The sequence below is a fragment of the Nipponia nippon genome, unplaced genomic scaffold (genome assembly GCF_047370975.1).
Source record: "Nipponia nippon isolate SJK-2023a ecotype South Korea unplaced genomic scaffold, ASM4737097v1 scaffold_6, whole genome shotgun sequence".
Lineage (NCBI taxonomy): Eukaryota > Metazoa > Chordata > Aves > Pelecaniformes > Threskiornithidae > Nipponia > Nipponia nippon.
In genome coordinates this window covers 14,247,520-14,262,581 of record NW_028262380.1, presented here as the reverse complement: position 1 = coordinate 14,262,581, position 15,062 = coordinate 14,247,520, and the positions used below count along the sequence as shown (strand labels likewise).

General features: G+C 39.2%; 1 protein-coding gene across 5 annotated transcripts in view; it reads right to left on the bottom strand.

Annotated features, from left to right (window-relative positions):
- EVC2 (EvC ciliary complex subunit 2) overlaps positions 1-15,062 on the bottom strand; it is a 74,615-nt gene that overhangs the window by 55,135 nt on the left and 4,418 nt on the right. For 3 of the 5 annotated variants that reach the window (XM_087737518.1, XM_087737516.1, XM_087737517.1), the window contains exons 3-7: positions 9,143-9,303; positions 8,539-8,625; positions 3,718-3,904; positions 1,629-1,738; positions 438-500 (exon numbers count right to left, since the gene is read on the bottom strand). In XM_087737518.1, coding sequence (XP_087593644.1) covers positions 438-500; positions 1,629-1,738; positions 3,718-3,904; positions 8,539-8,625; positions 9,143-9,303 — 608 coding nt within the window. The remainder of the gene's footprint in view (positions 1-437; positions 501-1,628; positions 1,739-3,717; positions 3,905-8,538; positions 8,626-9,142; positions 9,304-15,062) is intronic. The other 2 variants (XM_087737515.1, XM_087737519.1) reach the window with 1 other exon arrangement.

Genomic DNA, 15,062 nt, shown 5'->3' with positions numbered 1-15,062 from the left:
CACAGTTATTTTCCGATTCGTGTATCAGCTTGATACACAAACCTTTTCTCAATACGTGGAAGATAACTCCACCCTTGTAGAAAGGCAAAAAGCTTTCTCATGGTGGCTAGGCACAGGAGCAGGTGAGCATATTCCTCATCACAGTTCTCTGTGCCTGGACAATTCTTCACATGAAAAAACATGGCTAGGAATATAATGGAAGTTTGTAGATTTTCCATACTAAACATTGCTGCTTTAAGACAAAAAAGACCCCCTATCTTGACTCTTGTTTTCTTCTTCTTAAAATCAGAGAAGGCAGAACTTGTGTATGATGAATAGCCAATAGCTGAGTGATAAGATACAAGTACCTAAGTACATCTTTAGCTCCTAGGATTTAGTTTAGATTGTCCATAAATTTAAGCAGGAGAGTCAACGCAATACCACATCATCGAATTTACCTTTGTCTTTTCTTCTTCAGTAATGGTGAACGATGCTATCAATGATATAAGATGTGTTTTATTCTGAGAGAGATATAAAAATATTACATGTATTAAAAAAAATGAGCAGAATCCACTGGCAAACAGCCCAGAGTCTCTGGAAAAACCTTTCCTTAGAAGATAAGCTATACGTCTCACTAAGCTTAAAGCTGAAGTAAATCTGACAGGAAAATGCAGTGTACTTATGGATAACACTAACAGACGTGGAAGCAGCTGCTCTGTGGTATACACTCCTCTTCTAATCACACAGAAGCATATTCCAGTGCTCACAGAATTACATTTTGCTGTGCCTATAAAATCTGGGTTGACTGAAAATGACAGGAGCCACAGTCAGTGCGTATGTCTCTACTCTTAAAATTCCCTGGTTTTTTAAGTCTTGCTCTCTACCACTCTGCCGCCACTCTCATGCACATTGAACACTTTTTCCTCTAAAACAAAGGAGATACAGCAGTTGAAATGAAAATACATCTGCAGGTTCTAGTTACACGCAATTATGAAAACCACAGAAAAAAATCAAGCCATATTTAAGAATCAGAAAATTTTACTTTGGAAGAAACTGCTTGTCCTGCCTCCTACTCAAACCTGGGCTAACTCCAGAGTTAGACCAGTTGCCTCGGAGCCTGGTGCAACTGAGTTTTCAAAAACCAGCAACGATGGAGATTCCTCAGCTTCTCTGAAAAATCTCTTTCAGAGCTTCACAACTCTCATACTGAAAAAGTGTCTTCCTTATGAGCAAGGAGGTTTTCCTTTGCTGCAACTTGTTTTTTGGTTAAAAGAAATTATTTTCTGATAAAAATATGGCAAAACTTTCAATCTCTCACAGACTACAGGAATATGCACGTAAGTATGTGGAACACCATTATTTCCAGGTTACATAGATAAAATGAAGAGAAATACAAGAAGTAGAGAGAAAACTACAGGACAACACACAAACACACTTCACCTATTTAAGGAGGTCTAGGACTTTCTAAGCTATGAAGAATAACTCATGTATTTATAAATTCATGGTAAACAATCAGAGAGCCTAAGAACTTCATTTCGTTACATGCAGGCCTCATTGCTTAGGCAGACAAGAACCACCTTGGAGACTTTTTTTTTTTTTTTTTTTTAACAAAAATCATGAAGAGCAAAATAAAATTGTAAAGGAAATACCTGTGATGAACTCCTGAAAGTTAGCTTCACAGGCAGTGTCAAGACCCTGCCATCCCACATTTCTTTTGCATCAAGAAGTGCAGAGTAGTTGATTGCGAAGTGTTCTCCACCTGTTAAAACAGAGAAAAAAACACAATTATGTACATTAAGCAGATGAGGTACACCTGCCAGGGCAACAGTGGCCTCTAAGTAATTGTATCTGCATTTTCTTAAACAGAACAGTAGCTGCACTGACTTGAAAGCAACCCAGTGCAGTTGCACATCTTTTTTTACACAAGACTGGGCGTGAATCTCTGAAGAGCTGAGCACCCAGCTGAGCTCAGCTGCAGTTACAGATGTTTGCAAAATTTGAAAAGCAAGTTCAATATGAATAAAACATCTGAGGAGCTTTTTAAGGTTCCCCTTTAGACTGTGCTTCCTCACCAGCAAAAGTGCTCTCCTAGGAACCAAGCTGCAGTAAGCTCACAACACTGACTTCAAGGGAATTCAGCAGAGGAGGCAGACAGAGCCTACCAGCATAGTCCAGAGAGGAGGGATATGGATAGATTTGATCTGTCCCAGGAAAATTTCTCAAAGATCCTTGGGGAAGGCTTGGGACAGCACTGAAGCTTTTCCTTTCTGGCACAGCAGATGCCCCACATCCAGAGTACACAGCTCCTGGCCCCATGAGCCCAGCAACATCCTTTGTATCTGCTGCCTCTAAGAACTCAAGCAAATTTGGCCCGGGATCTGGAAATTGCATTAAATGATGACTCAAGCTACTGAAAAGCATCATGTTTTGACTATAACTCAACATTAGATATTTAATTTTTTTTTTTTTATATAAAACGGACAGCCAACATTATAACCACTATATTATTATGGCGAATGTGCAGCATGACAGTACATAGGCCAGTGTAGGCATAGCCTTTGTGTCCAGCAAGGTATGGGCTGAGTCCAGGACTGATATAGTAATGACCAAACCTTAAACTATGCAGAAATCTGTTCTGCTGGATTTTCTTCCACTTCGGTATTCTTCATGCTGATTTGTGCAACGTACATGGGCTGGAAAAGTTAGCTTCAGTTACAGATTCAGTAATTATAAATAAATAACTGCTTCAACTTGGTTTACTAGATCAGCTCTGCAAGCCATTTTTCTATTCTTTACCAGGGATCATTCTTTCTTAGGAACCTCTGTTGAGAGCCAGCAATTCCTTGACATTTTCAAAAAAAACAGCCCTGTAATCAGTACCACAACTCACACTGCTGTTATTAGAAACAGAGTCTGGCTATCCATCTGCAATCAGACAGCAGCCCCAGGTCTACTTATTTCCCTTTCCTATTTGGAAATCTTTCACCAGTAAAACACTATCATAACCCTAGATACTCCAACCATAAACAGATATCACTGAACACTTCTGAAGCTCCAAGAGAAATATCATGAATCTCAAAAGCAAGCTGTTAATCTTCACTGCGCTTGTGCTTAGGAAAAAGGACACGAAGAAATCAAGAAAGCTAAAATTATACGAATGTGCAATGATTCAACTGCTACCAAAGGAACAGACTGACTCCAAGAGTGGAACAGGTTTATCTCTCTATTACTTGCTTTGATTTTATAATTTGCTCAGTTTTGGGGAGAATGGATACTGCGAAGAGCTGCCTCATTTCTGATGAATCATCTTGCCTGCTTGCATGGCCTTTTGTAATTCCAATGCACCTCAACACCTCAGCAAGCCAATCTGTCACGCTTGGCTGAAGAAGGAAGACTCATCAGATATGATTAAAATGGCTCATGCAGCAGCTTTTAAAAATATCCAAAACGAACACATACTATCACAAAAGATTCTGTTTCATTTTGATGGCAGTGACTTTTACAGAGTACAGGGGCTCCCTTCTGTGCCTCGGAGATCAGAAGCAGTTCAAAGGTGGGAGTCAAAATGTGAATTAATAGAATTGTAAACTGCAGCACAAAACCCTTCCCAGAGTTTTTCACCTGTATTAACTGATAATCAGAGAATTTACACCACCAAAAAAAAAAAATAAATATTGTGATTTGAACAGATGCTCTTCCACATGTGTAATCAGGGGTACTTCCCTGAAGATTTTTTACCTTGCAAGAATCTTTTCCTGTAAATCTGTATGCCACCTGTGGTCTTATTACCACTGTTTTTTTGAACATGTAGACCAGTGATATTGTCCAGGAGGATAAGATCTGTAATGTTTGTTGAGAGCAGCGTGTTGGTGTTATTAATCAGAAGTGTAATGTACGCAGTTTGAGGGTCATGTTCAACATCCACCTGAAAACAGAAATATTAGTATTAATGGTGCAAAATGGCTATATGTGCATCTTAATAGCAAAATTCATAGTCTTGATTACTAATAAAAGCTCATTATATGTGTAAACTGATTTTCTGAAGGCATCCTGAGCGACCTGCAAATGGCACTACACTCAGTTTGATCTCAAACTCCAAGGAGATTTTAATCTTTGGTATGTCAAGCTATTGCTTGCAGACAAAGGGACAGAAAGCCAGAAGTTGGAAACTCGGCTCATGCAGAACCAGAAGTGAAAACAAGAATGTGAATATCCCCGTGATACTTCATACAACACAGAACTGGATCGTAACTTTATAATCAGAGCCTGGAAAATTCTTAACTTTGAACTTCTGTACCAGAAGGATGTTTCTTTTGCAAGCTGCCCTTGCTGCAAATTCATTCTCTCCGTGCAGTTTTGGTCTCTATTTCACTTTTTTCACAGCAACCACACTCTCCAAAGGGCGATGGCTGCCTCGATTCGCCCTTCCCATGGGAAGGCTGATGGAGCTACCAGTGGACTTCGACTTCACGGCTCTGCTTCCAGTTAGTAGTGAAGTTCATCAGCTAATCACCAACCCCTAGCAACATGCACTCAAGTGATTTTATTTATTTATTCCACCAGGCCATTAACTCTTATTGAGTAATTACACCCTCTAAATGAAATTACTTTGAGCACAGAGTTGCTTACTGACCTCTCACCTTCCAAATTGCCTTCTCCTATAACTCATATTAAACCAGAATTGTCTAAAACTTCGTCAGGTCTATAATATGCTGGCCCATAGTATAGCCATGATGGTGTATCAGGCTTCTAATAACGACACCAAATTAACACTTATTTAACTGACCAAAGTACGATTCAGGCCAAGCCTCTCTCCTTTTTCCTCCTCCTTTTTAGGAAATGTCTACTCAGTATCTGGACACCAGCAAATATAAATAATAAAGCAGCCCCCACAGAAATGAGTTCTAAAAATATGAATTGTGACAGACTTCAGAAATCACACTAGCATTCATGGCAGCCACAGGGTTCGACATATGTAGTTATGATTTCATTGTGCACCGTTGATCTCTGCATTTCATACTAATTCACTACAGAAACAGATTACAGTTTTAGGATATCTTATGAATCAAGGAGAAGAAACAGTTTATTGAAATTATTATTCCTTAGTTTGCATTTTTCTATTTAAGTGACAATAATTAAAGTACATTTGAATCAATCCATTTATATAACTAACTCTCCTTGGTGTACTACACTAAATTTTCCGAACTCGGTACAGCATTAAACAAACCTTATGGAGGCAAAAACCCAACTATTTATTGTACTAGATTCTGCAAATAATTGTCAGCATGTATAAAAATAGGCTTAATCATATTTGTGAGGAAACCATTACCAATTTCATATGTTTGTATATCATGGATTATACCACAATATTTATGAGACTTAAAATCACCAACTATTAAAAATGTGATATATTTTGGGCAGATTTTCTCTCTCCTGGTTTCTGAACTGGCATGATGCAGTCAACATGCCTTTCAACCTTTCCTGTGCAGTTACGAAGGCTAGAAACTTGCTTTAAAAAGCACAAACAAAATGAAACAGGAAAAAAAGCCTCAAAGCCACATAAAGGAAATCGAAAGCCACAAAGCAGAGACCCTGACCCAACCACCAAAACAAGAAAACACACCTTGAAAGATTCAAGGTTGAAACTGCACAAGTTGTCAATACTGTATTATGCTCCACAGTAAGTGTGGATGGGCTTGGGCAAACAAACATGTGTGTACCAGCAAGAGAGGGAGCTAGGGAAACAGGGGGAAATAGAAAAACTTCTTCCTCCCTTCATTTTCCCATACCTTTCCCTTGCTCTTCTGTGAGATGAAGGCAAAAAATGAGGATTTCAGGGTCTCTTCCTGTGCTTCTAATCAGGCACAAATATATTCCTTTACATTTGGGGAGAGGGGATGTAAACAGTAATTTAGATAAATTTCTACAATAAAATAGGCTGAGAAAGCAGCATGTGTATATTCACCAGCAGGTGCAGGAATATGGCAGCGTTAGTCCTCTCCTTCCCCTAGGCAGGAGGTTTAATGCACACTCCCACACACTGTTCATTCTCTTTCTCCAACCAATTTTGCACTTTCTCTTCATTTTGTTTCATTTAATAAAATTCTCAATTCGGTGACTAAACAAAGCAACCCTTCAGAGGTATCCCAACTGTATCGCCTATCTCCTACCACAACCTTCCCCAGGCGGCCAAAAGGCCACATTTGTTGCATTTCTGATTAATATTAAATACATGTTTTGCATTCTTTATTTTTCACTGACAGTCAGTTTTAAGCTAAATTGCAAAGGGGTTGAAAGAATTTGGATTTTTTTTCCTGATAGCACTGGAGAAAGCAGCAGATGAGAATCAAGCAGTAGGGAAGCTCTTGGGTTTGACCTCTCCTAGAAAGAACCTCCCCCATAGGCTGCTGCCATTGGGATCAGCGGCCACTGGATATCTCCTTTAAGTTGCTCCTCTAATTTGCCTGAAGATGTTTTTTCTTGCTTTTGGGGCAGATGATTATGCTGCCAACCATCTACAGGAACCGAACCCAATGGCAGCCACTGATCATGCATAAATGCCTACTCTATTTTCTCTCTGCTGCTGAAGCACACCGTGTGCGTCACCACCCCCTGCAAGCGGTATCACTTCAGGTACCTGGGAGAGTGGAGTGAAAGAACCACAGCAAGAGCAAGGGCATGCTAGGAGAAAAAGAGAGGAGGAAAGAATTGCCATGGAAGTGAAAGGAATGGAGAATCTTTGGGAATAAGTTAGAATAACTAGAAACAGGAAAGGAGGAAAAAACTGAAGGATCATAGAATCATAGATGATCTGCAATGCAAGAATGCTTAGGAGATTGAGAAACAAGACAGGTGAATGTGTTAAAAGCCAAACAGCCAAATTTAAAGATTTACTTCAGCTCTGCTAAAGATTATTGTCATTATGAAGTACTATTATAGAAAAGTTCATGTCATACTATGGAATGAAGCTCTTAAAGGAGCACATTTCTGGGAAGAAGGAAGGGACTGGGTGCTGGAAGCATAGGTAAAATTTAACCCCCCCAGTTTCAATAAGGGTATTTCTGCAATAAGGTGTTGGAAAAATCCTGACTCCAAGAAGTAAACATATGTCATGTCCATACTCTGAGGAGCCACTCATGGTAGGAGGAGGAAAATGTGCAAAATTCACTTTTTTCCATTTAAAACAGCTAAAGACCACCACAGGCCAGTCTGTCTCTTAGCAGGAAAGCATCTGTTCAGACAAACTAGGATTGAAGTAGATAACAAGGTAAGCAAAGGAAAATAAAATGTGAACTGCATTTGAACGTGGAAGACAGCCACATACAATGGCATAGTTTTCAGTAATTTACAACTAATAGCACTGCAAAATTATTTTGTGATAATCCTAGCATCTCCAACAGATTAACTTTGGTCTTGTACAGCAGGATTTCACAATTTTTTACGAGCCCGTGTGAGGCTGTGCTATAAAAAGCAGAAAAAAACATGTAACTGTCTCAAATTCTCTGAGAGGCTCTGACATAAAAATTGGGAATGTTCTGTGTTACTGCTTCTTATGCTTGAAATGCTCACTATTCAGCCTCATTAATTACGATATGCTGCCATTTCAATAACAACATTATAGGTAATTAGTGCCATGAAATGTGATGTATATTCATTCTTCTCTATGCAAATGGTCTGGTGCAGGTTATAATGTCACCTCTTCTGTACTGGTTACTGAATCCTCTACCCTCATATGCAGCATTTCAGTGGCTGAATTCAGATTTGTCTTAAAGTTGGATGCACTTTCTCTCTCCAAGGGACAGGTAAGACGAACTGTCTCTTAATTACAAAAATTTCAGACTTGCTTGTACAAAAAAAAAGCAGGGGGAAAAAAAGAAAGGAAAAATAACAGTCTAGGTAAATCTATCAACCTATGCCACATACAGTAAAAATAAAATGGAAGGTTTAAAATTTCCTTATAGTAGGAGGTCTTTGCTCCTCATAAGCATTTTACACAAGTCAAATGATACCTTTTTTTCATTAAATACTGTGCTGTAGCTGAGTCTCACTGAATATGCAGACTATGACACATTGGCTCTTTTATGGCTGTGTGATAGGATGCTCAAAGACACAATGGGCATCACGGGGCTCAGTGCCCCATCTTTCAAAAGGAGTCCATACTTGACACAGGTAGGGCACCCATGGTTGAGCCAGGAGAGTATCTCAGAAGGCTTATCTCATCCCCTAAAGAAGTTTGTCTCTATCTCTATCCAGCCCTGTGGTTGATTTCTAGAGTTCACTGAGCTTTGCCCGTTTATAGTTTTACAAATTCACACTGAGGTATTTACTTCAACCACAGTCCAAAATCCCCTGAAGTCTGAGAGAAGACTTCACTGACTTCCTTTGGTTTTGAATCAACATTGCAAAACTGTGCCTCTTACAGAGGGTGCAACCATCTTAACACCAAAATGGACGTTCTCCCAAATACTCAGCATGGCCACAATTCTGTTCCCATTTTTTAAAGGACATTTGGGGACAAACTTCCTACTAAGTTAACAAGACAAATGTAAGAAAACTTACCACACCACATTTCTGAAGGGTTATTCCAAATCCAGAAGACACTGACAAATTGGACACATCTTCAGGCTGTGGAGGAAGGGGAAAGGCCTACATAGTGTATGAGAATACCATAATTCACAAACTGCAGGACAAGATAAATTATGTAAATAATGAAATGAGAAAAAAATTTAAATATATTAATCGCCTTCAAATTTAAGAGCTTTGTTATCCCAATAGTTAATCTTTTCTTCTAGTCCAAATTTGTATGAACTACTTATTCCCACAAGTAATTACTAGCATCTTAATTGACACATTCATCTTTTGGCTATCACAATTCCCTAACAAAATACACTATGGACAAAGTTCATCAGACTATACAGATCTGTTTCATTACTAAGTGTCTATCAGAATTTACACAGCAATCACATAGTTGTATCTGTCACAATAATTCTTTGGAAGTCTCACAACTAGTTGGTGTTGCTGAAGCTGTCTCAAGTGAACATAATCACCTGAGACAGAATTAGAAACGTACTAATCGGGTAGTAAATTCCCAGCAACGTTCACTTTTGATATAATTGCTACAATCCTTACAAATATTAAAAGTGGCAAACCATCTTTTACTGACCAGCTGGTGATTAACAGAAGACTCTCGTTTGAACAAAATCTTCTTTGTCCACGAGGGTATCAAAGCAAACAGTGAATGGCTCCACTGATCGTCCGAGGCTGCAGAAGTCAAGAGCCGGTGAGAGGCTTCACTTGCTTGAATGACCAGAGGTAAGGACATTACTGAAAACCAAGGCAACACTGCATTAGAGCTAAAGCTGGCTCCTGTGCAGCAGCCGCTTGGTGCAGATTCCATCCAGGGATGGGGCTCGTGGTACCTGGTGCTGTGAGTGCACACAGCAACCTCAAAGCACTTAAAATCAATATAGGTAACAGAAACATGAGGCCAGACAGGAAACAGAGATGGGATTTACCCCACAAAACCCAGCAGGAGTTAGAACAAAACTGTTTCCTACCTAGGGAACTCACATATATCCCACAGATAACTTCTTGCCATTTAAATGTAAAGCGTCTAATGCATGAATTAAAAAGCTTCAGCCTTAAATCAACTGTTAATATTTTCAACACAAAGAAATTTTCAGCAAAGCATAAATAATTGAAGCACTGTACAACGTGAGTGGCCTCCATGGTAAAGGTATTCTGCTTCAAAGACACAGTCTGCCAATTAACCATTAACCATGTCAATACATATTCAGAACAAAACTACTTCTCAGTTGAGTAAAGCTCTCGGTTACATTTCAGCTGAATTGGAGTGCCAGCAAATCAAATGCTTCTCAATTTAGTAATTAGCAATATAAATGCTATCTTACACCCCTATATTTTTATGAAAGATTAGTCCATGGTATCACACAAAATTACAAGAACAGTTTTGAAATCATATCACTTTCATCTATTAAAGTAAAAGCACCTGTGACATTAATAAAAGGAGCTTATACTAAAAATCAATAATTTAATATACTAAATTGTCAAAAGGTAAAGCTGCTGAATGAAGAGAACAAATGTCATGAAAATTTCAAAATGATAGTTGGCTGTCTATGTTTAAAGAAGATACTTTTATTCATTCTTTGCATAAAAGTTCTCATTTATTACTTATTTTTAAATCCCATATTTTAATCATTAGCAATATATATTCATATGAATAAAAACTCCCATTGAAAAGCAAAGATTTTTGGCAAATGACATTTTTCTGTAAAGTTTTCATTTTTAAAAAACCTATTATATGTTAATGAAATATGAAAAGCTGAAGATACTAAAATCTCATTAATATGAGAAGCAGCATTTTTTTGAAAAGACATTGCATTGTTCGAAGAACAATATAGACAAATAGTTAGCTGTAAATAGAAAAGACATGCACAGAGCATTCAGAATTGGACCCTTAAAAGGAGGTCCTATAAAGGGCCTTGAAGCATTGATGCACATGAATCACTGAAAAGATTTCTGTTAACATAATGAACAAGATGTACTCCTGCTGCTTACAGAACCCAGATGGACATGTGTACCTTGGGGAGCTTCACTGTCTTCCCATGCTGGAACAGCATGGTTTTTATTTGGGAGGGAATGGTTTATATTGGCCAAAATTGTGGATATATGGGCCAGGAAAAGCTAGTTGTTTATATTTTACAATCAGTTTTCATTCACTTCTCTAAGTTTTACTTAAACCACTGTTAAACAATGCAACAGACTCAGACTAATTTAGGGACTGTAAAAATAACAAGGTAAACTTGGTGAGAACAGTAATATGTATAATTACAATACCAAATGTCTGCGTATCTTTGGGGCTAGAATTTTTTCAGGGTAGTCATGCACAGCATACTTCTGTTTCAAGACTAAGTAACAGCCCAAATCACTCAGGATGACACCAGAGCTGAACTGTACGTGGAGTACAACCTGCTACCTACCAGTCTGAGCCCACCTGGCCATGGCACTCCCCAGCAGATCCAAGTATCATACTATATCCCACCTCCAATGGCTCTAAACCTATGTTCTGACTACTGAATCAAGCTTCTTCGCAGATTTTATAGATATATCCAAACACTGAAAAATATTCATTTTATATTTGCTGTGTCTCTCATATATTAATGCAATTGCCACCCCATTCCCATGGAGGTGGAGCACCAATTCTCCTTTTTGTTTTCTTGCCAGACTACAGGAGATGCACTTTCCTTTACAGTAAATAGAAACCCTGACTGAAGACATGGAGCTTCTTTGTAGGGTCAGAAGTCAAAATGCCTAAATGCATGGGCTGGGTTGAGTAACTACTGCCTTGAAAGTGCTTCTTATTTAGCAGATCATTTCCTTCTGTATTTAGGATGAGGGAGGTCAGCCAACAAGAAGGGGGTAATTGCTTCATAAAATATATTTTGTTCTTGTGTCCTATGCAGCATGACATCTCCACCAGCACACCCAACTGCACTTCCATGTGACAGCAAATCCTGATACTCCCCTCTTGAGAGTCCACAGCAACCAATTTAATTAACTGATCATGTTCTTTAACTCTGAATAAATCTCTGGATTACTAATTACCCAGATGAGTCTGTTTTCAAGTTGTGCTTTGTCATCACTTACAATCCCAAGATAAGGTGCCCAGCTCCCAGCAAAAGTCTCCAGGCATGTTATTTGGCTGCTCCATCATCGGTAATTGGAGGTTGGGGATTTTGTAGGTTCTTGACATTATGTTGAGCAGCTTCAACGCTGATGATGATTACAAGAATACTTCTGCAAATTCACTTGTATCTTCCCAGCACTCACTGCAAGGTTTTGCTTAAATAGATTCAATCAGTGTGACACGTGTCCATACACCAACATGTGCCACTGCCTTCCTCCAGATTTTTTCTCATCCTTCCTATTAATTTTTAACAACGTAGGCTGTTTTATAATACCCTGGTTTCCCTTGCCAGTAAAGCAGCACTTTTCTATCTCATTATTTTTGTAATATCTACTGCTAGTTAAATAACTTTTTCCTGATCCACATATATTTAACTGTCACTAGAACATTATATGGCTCAGTCCAGCTGATCTACAAGAAGATAACTGCTTTTCCACATAACTTGCTGTGTATTCTTAAAATCAAGACATCTCTTTTCAAATAAGGTCCTAGACAGATTGTAGATGGCTGATGATTGCTTGAAAAGCTGGATGCTGAGTATCTGAGAAAGGACGGTACAGGCCTAAAACATTCTATGGTTTTCACGTCTATTCTAGATTTCCATTCTGAAATTGTTTTTTTTTAACAAATAGATTCATCTGAGGTTGGAAAATACTAATACTTGACTCCTGAGGCCTTTGACTAACAAGCATCGAGCTTCCTTTTGGATACCCTGCTGCTCAGAAGTGGGCGTGCACCATTGTCAGCGCCCCTTCAGAGGTGCAGCCCAATTCTGACACCGACTCTGCCGTCTCCTTGTTCCTCCCGCTCTCTTTTCTTCTTACAGCTTCAATCTTTGCCATTTCTCTGGCTGTTTTCAGAAAAAGCCATTATCAGAGCGGCATGGTCTTCACTTCCATTAGTTTCTAAATGGAAACTATTCCCACTCCTTTTCGAAAGGGAAACTTTGCAGAGCAGGGGAACAATTTCAGGTCTACACACAGCCCAAACAGCCCCCTCTCAGCTGGGCTGGCCAGGCTGCTGCCAGGCACTCCCGGAGTACAGCGCCTCAGGCCAAAACACGTCCCAGCGAGCAAACCAGCAGAGCAGGAGGCTTAATCTGGGGCTTTCCTGCAAACATCTCCAATGATGCCAAGTGAAACAGTTCATCAAAAAAAGGCAGTAATTTCACTTTCTTTTGAGATGTGAGACAATATCACTATCTTTAAGATGAAATTTTCTCTGTTTTGTTTTCCTTAATTAAACAGTCCATATTTTTACAATGTATTATCAAGTTGTTAAATATTTTATCTTACTTTTAATTAGCACGTTACTGAAATGTTTTCCCATGATTTAATCCTCCATAAATCCAAGATAAACAGATATGCCAGAGCCCTGTCTTAAACTGCATATTCCTAGCTAATTACCAGTGCTGATAGGTCGACTTTGCACTGAATTACAAACTGAAAACATGAAAATAAATATTAATATAGCTGAAACAGCTGGAAGATTGGTGTAACATTTTATCACTCACATTCCTAGAGCATTCACTCAGTCCCACATATGTGCAGTGCCACAACAGTATGAAATGACAAATGCACAGTTGATCAATTTAACGCTGTTCAATTTTCTTTGCTAGTCTCCCCAGGTAGTCATTTGCCACTCCTCAGCTTTGTGCACTATTGCTTTGGGTGGTGATCTTTTGCTCTTTTGGACCTCCACCAGCAGCCACACTCAAGGCACATGCAATAAACTTAGGAAGGAGAGCTCCCCACTCCCAGATACCGCTGCATTCACTTGCTGCGCAGGGTGTGCAAATACAGAAAGGATCCAACCTGGTACAAAATGCACCTACCGTGTGGAGACAAAAGGATGATACAAAATTAAAATAGTCTTACAACAGGTTTTCAGCTAAGACTCCAGTATGTCCTTAAGGCTCCCATACCTTTATGACACATCCTAACCTGCCAAATTACAGTAGGAAAGTGAAGACTGACAAGTTTGTGAAATGTCAAGTTCAGAATTAAAAATTACCTGACACTGAAAGGAAAAAAAGCAATTTAACTAAAACAGTCATTCTAATTCTTAGCTCTTGAGGGCTGCATATTTCAAGTCCCACATCTGCAGTCTGATTTGCTTTTCCCCAGAATTTATCAGCAAAGCTTTGAATACTCTTGCTTCATTTCAGTGGGGAAGAAAAGAGTTAAATATACTTGCTTACTATATTTCTGTTGTTGTTGTTCTGAATTATTCCCTGTCCTGAAAACCATCCAGGATACAAGATCCAATTTGAAGTCCTTTCAATTACACACAACAATGAACAGGCAAAGGTAGTAATTTACTGTATTTCAGTTTTGAATGTTGCCATTAGTCTTTCTTGTTCCAAAGTCAAAGAAACTATGGGCATCAACAAGACAAAACAAATCTACTTTCCAGGCCTGTTTTGAGTAAGTCAGAGCAGACTCAAACATAACTCAAAAATCCATTGTGTTCCCCAATCACAGGACTATTCTGGGATTGCTTTTTCTCATCTTGTCCAGAAACAACTCGGAAAAGCTTCCAACAGAAACCCTGAGATCACTGTGCTGCCACAAACCATTTCACTTCAGCACACTGCTATTTTCAATGACAAAGGTTTTATGCAGAAGTTCCTATCTCGCTGTTTTCATTGAGAACTTCTTCAGTAAGAAGTAAAGAGTCTAGTACCTTGATTAAGCAAACCACTAAAACCTTAGCTTTAAATATGTTAAAAATTCATGTTTATTAGAATGGGACAATTCTCAGTTACAAAACCAAGCATACAATTCAGTGCTTGTAGCAGCCCCTCATTTAACACGTATATTTACCTACTAAAAAAATGGCAGAGTTTCATAGAATCATACAACCATAGAATCATTTAGGTTGGAAAAGACCTTTAAGATCATCAAGTCCAACCGTTAACGTAACATCGCCAAGTCCACCACTAAACCATGTCCTCAAGCACCACATCTACCTGTCTTTTAAATACCTCCAGGGATGGGGACTCAACCACTTCCCTGCGCAGCCTGTGCCAGTGCCTGACTACCCCTTTCAGTGAAGAATTTTTTCCTAATATCCAATCTAAACCTCCCCTGGCACAGCTTGAGGCCGTTTCCTCTTGTCCTATCGCTTGTTACTTGGGAGAAGAGACTGACCCCCACCTCGCTACAACCTCCTGTCAGGTAGTCGTAGAGAGCAATAAGGTCTCCCCTCAGCCTCCTCTTCTCCAGGCTAAACAACCCCAGCTCTCTCAGCCGCTCCTCACAAGACTTGTGCTCCAGACCCTTCACCAGCTTCGTTGCCCTTCTTTGGACACGCTCCAGCACCTCAATGTCCTTCTTGTAGTGAGGGGCCCAAACCGGAACACAGCACTCGAGGT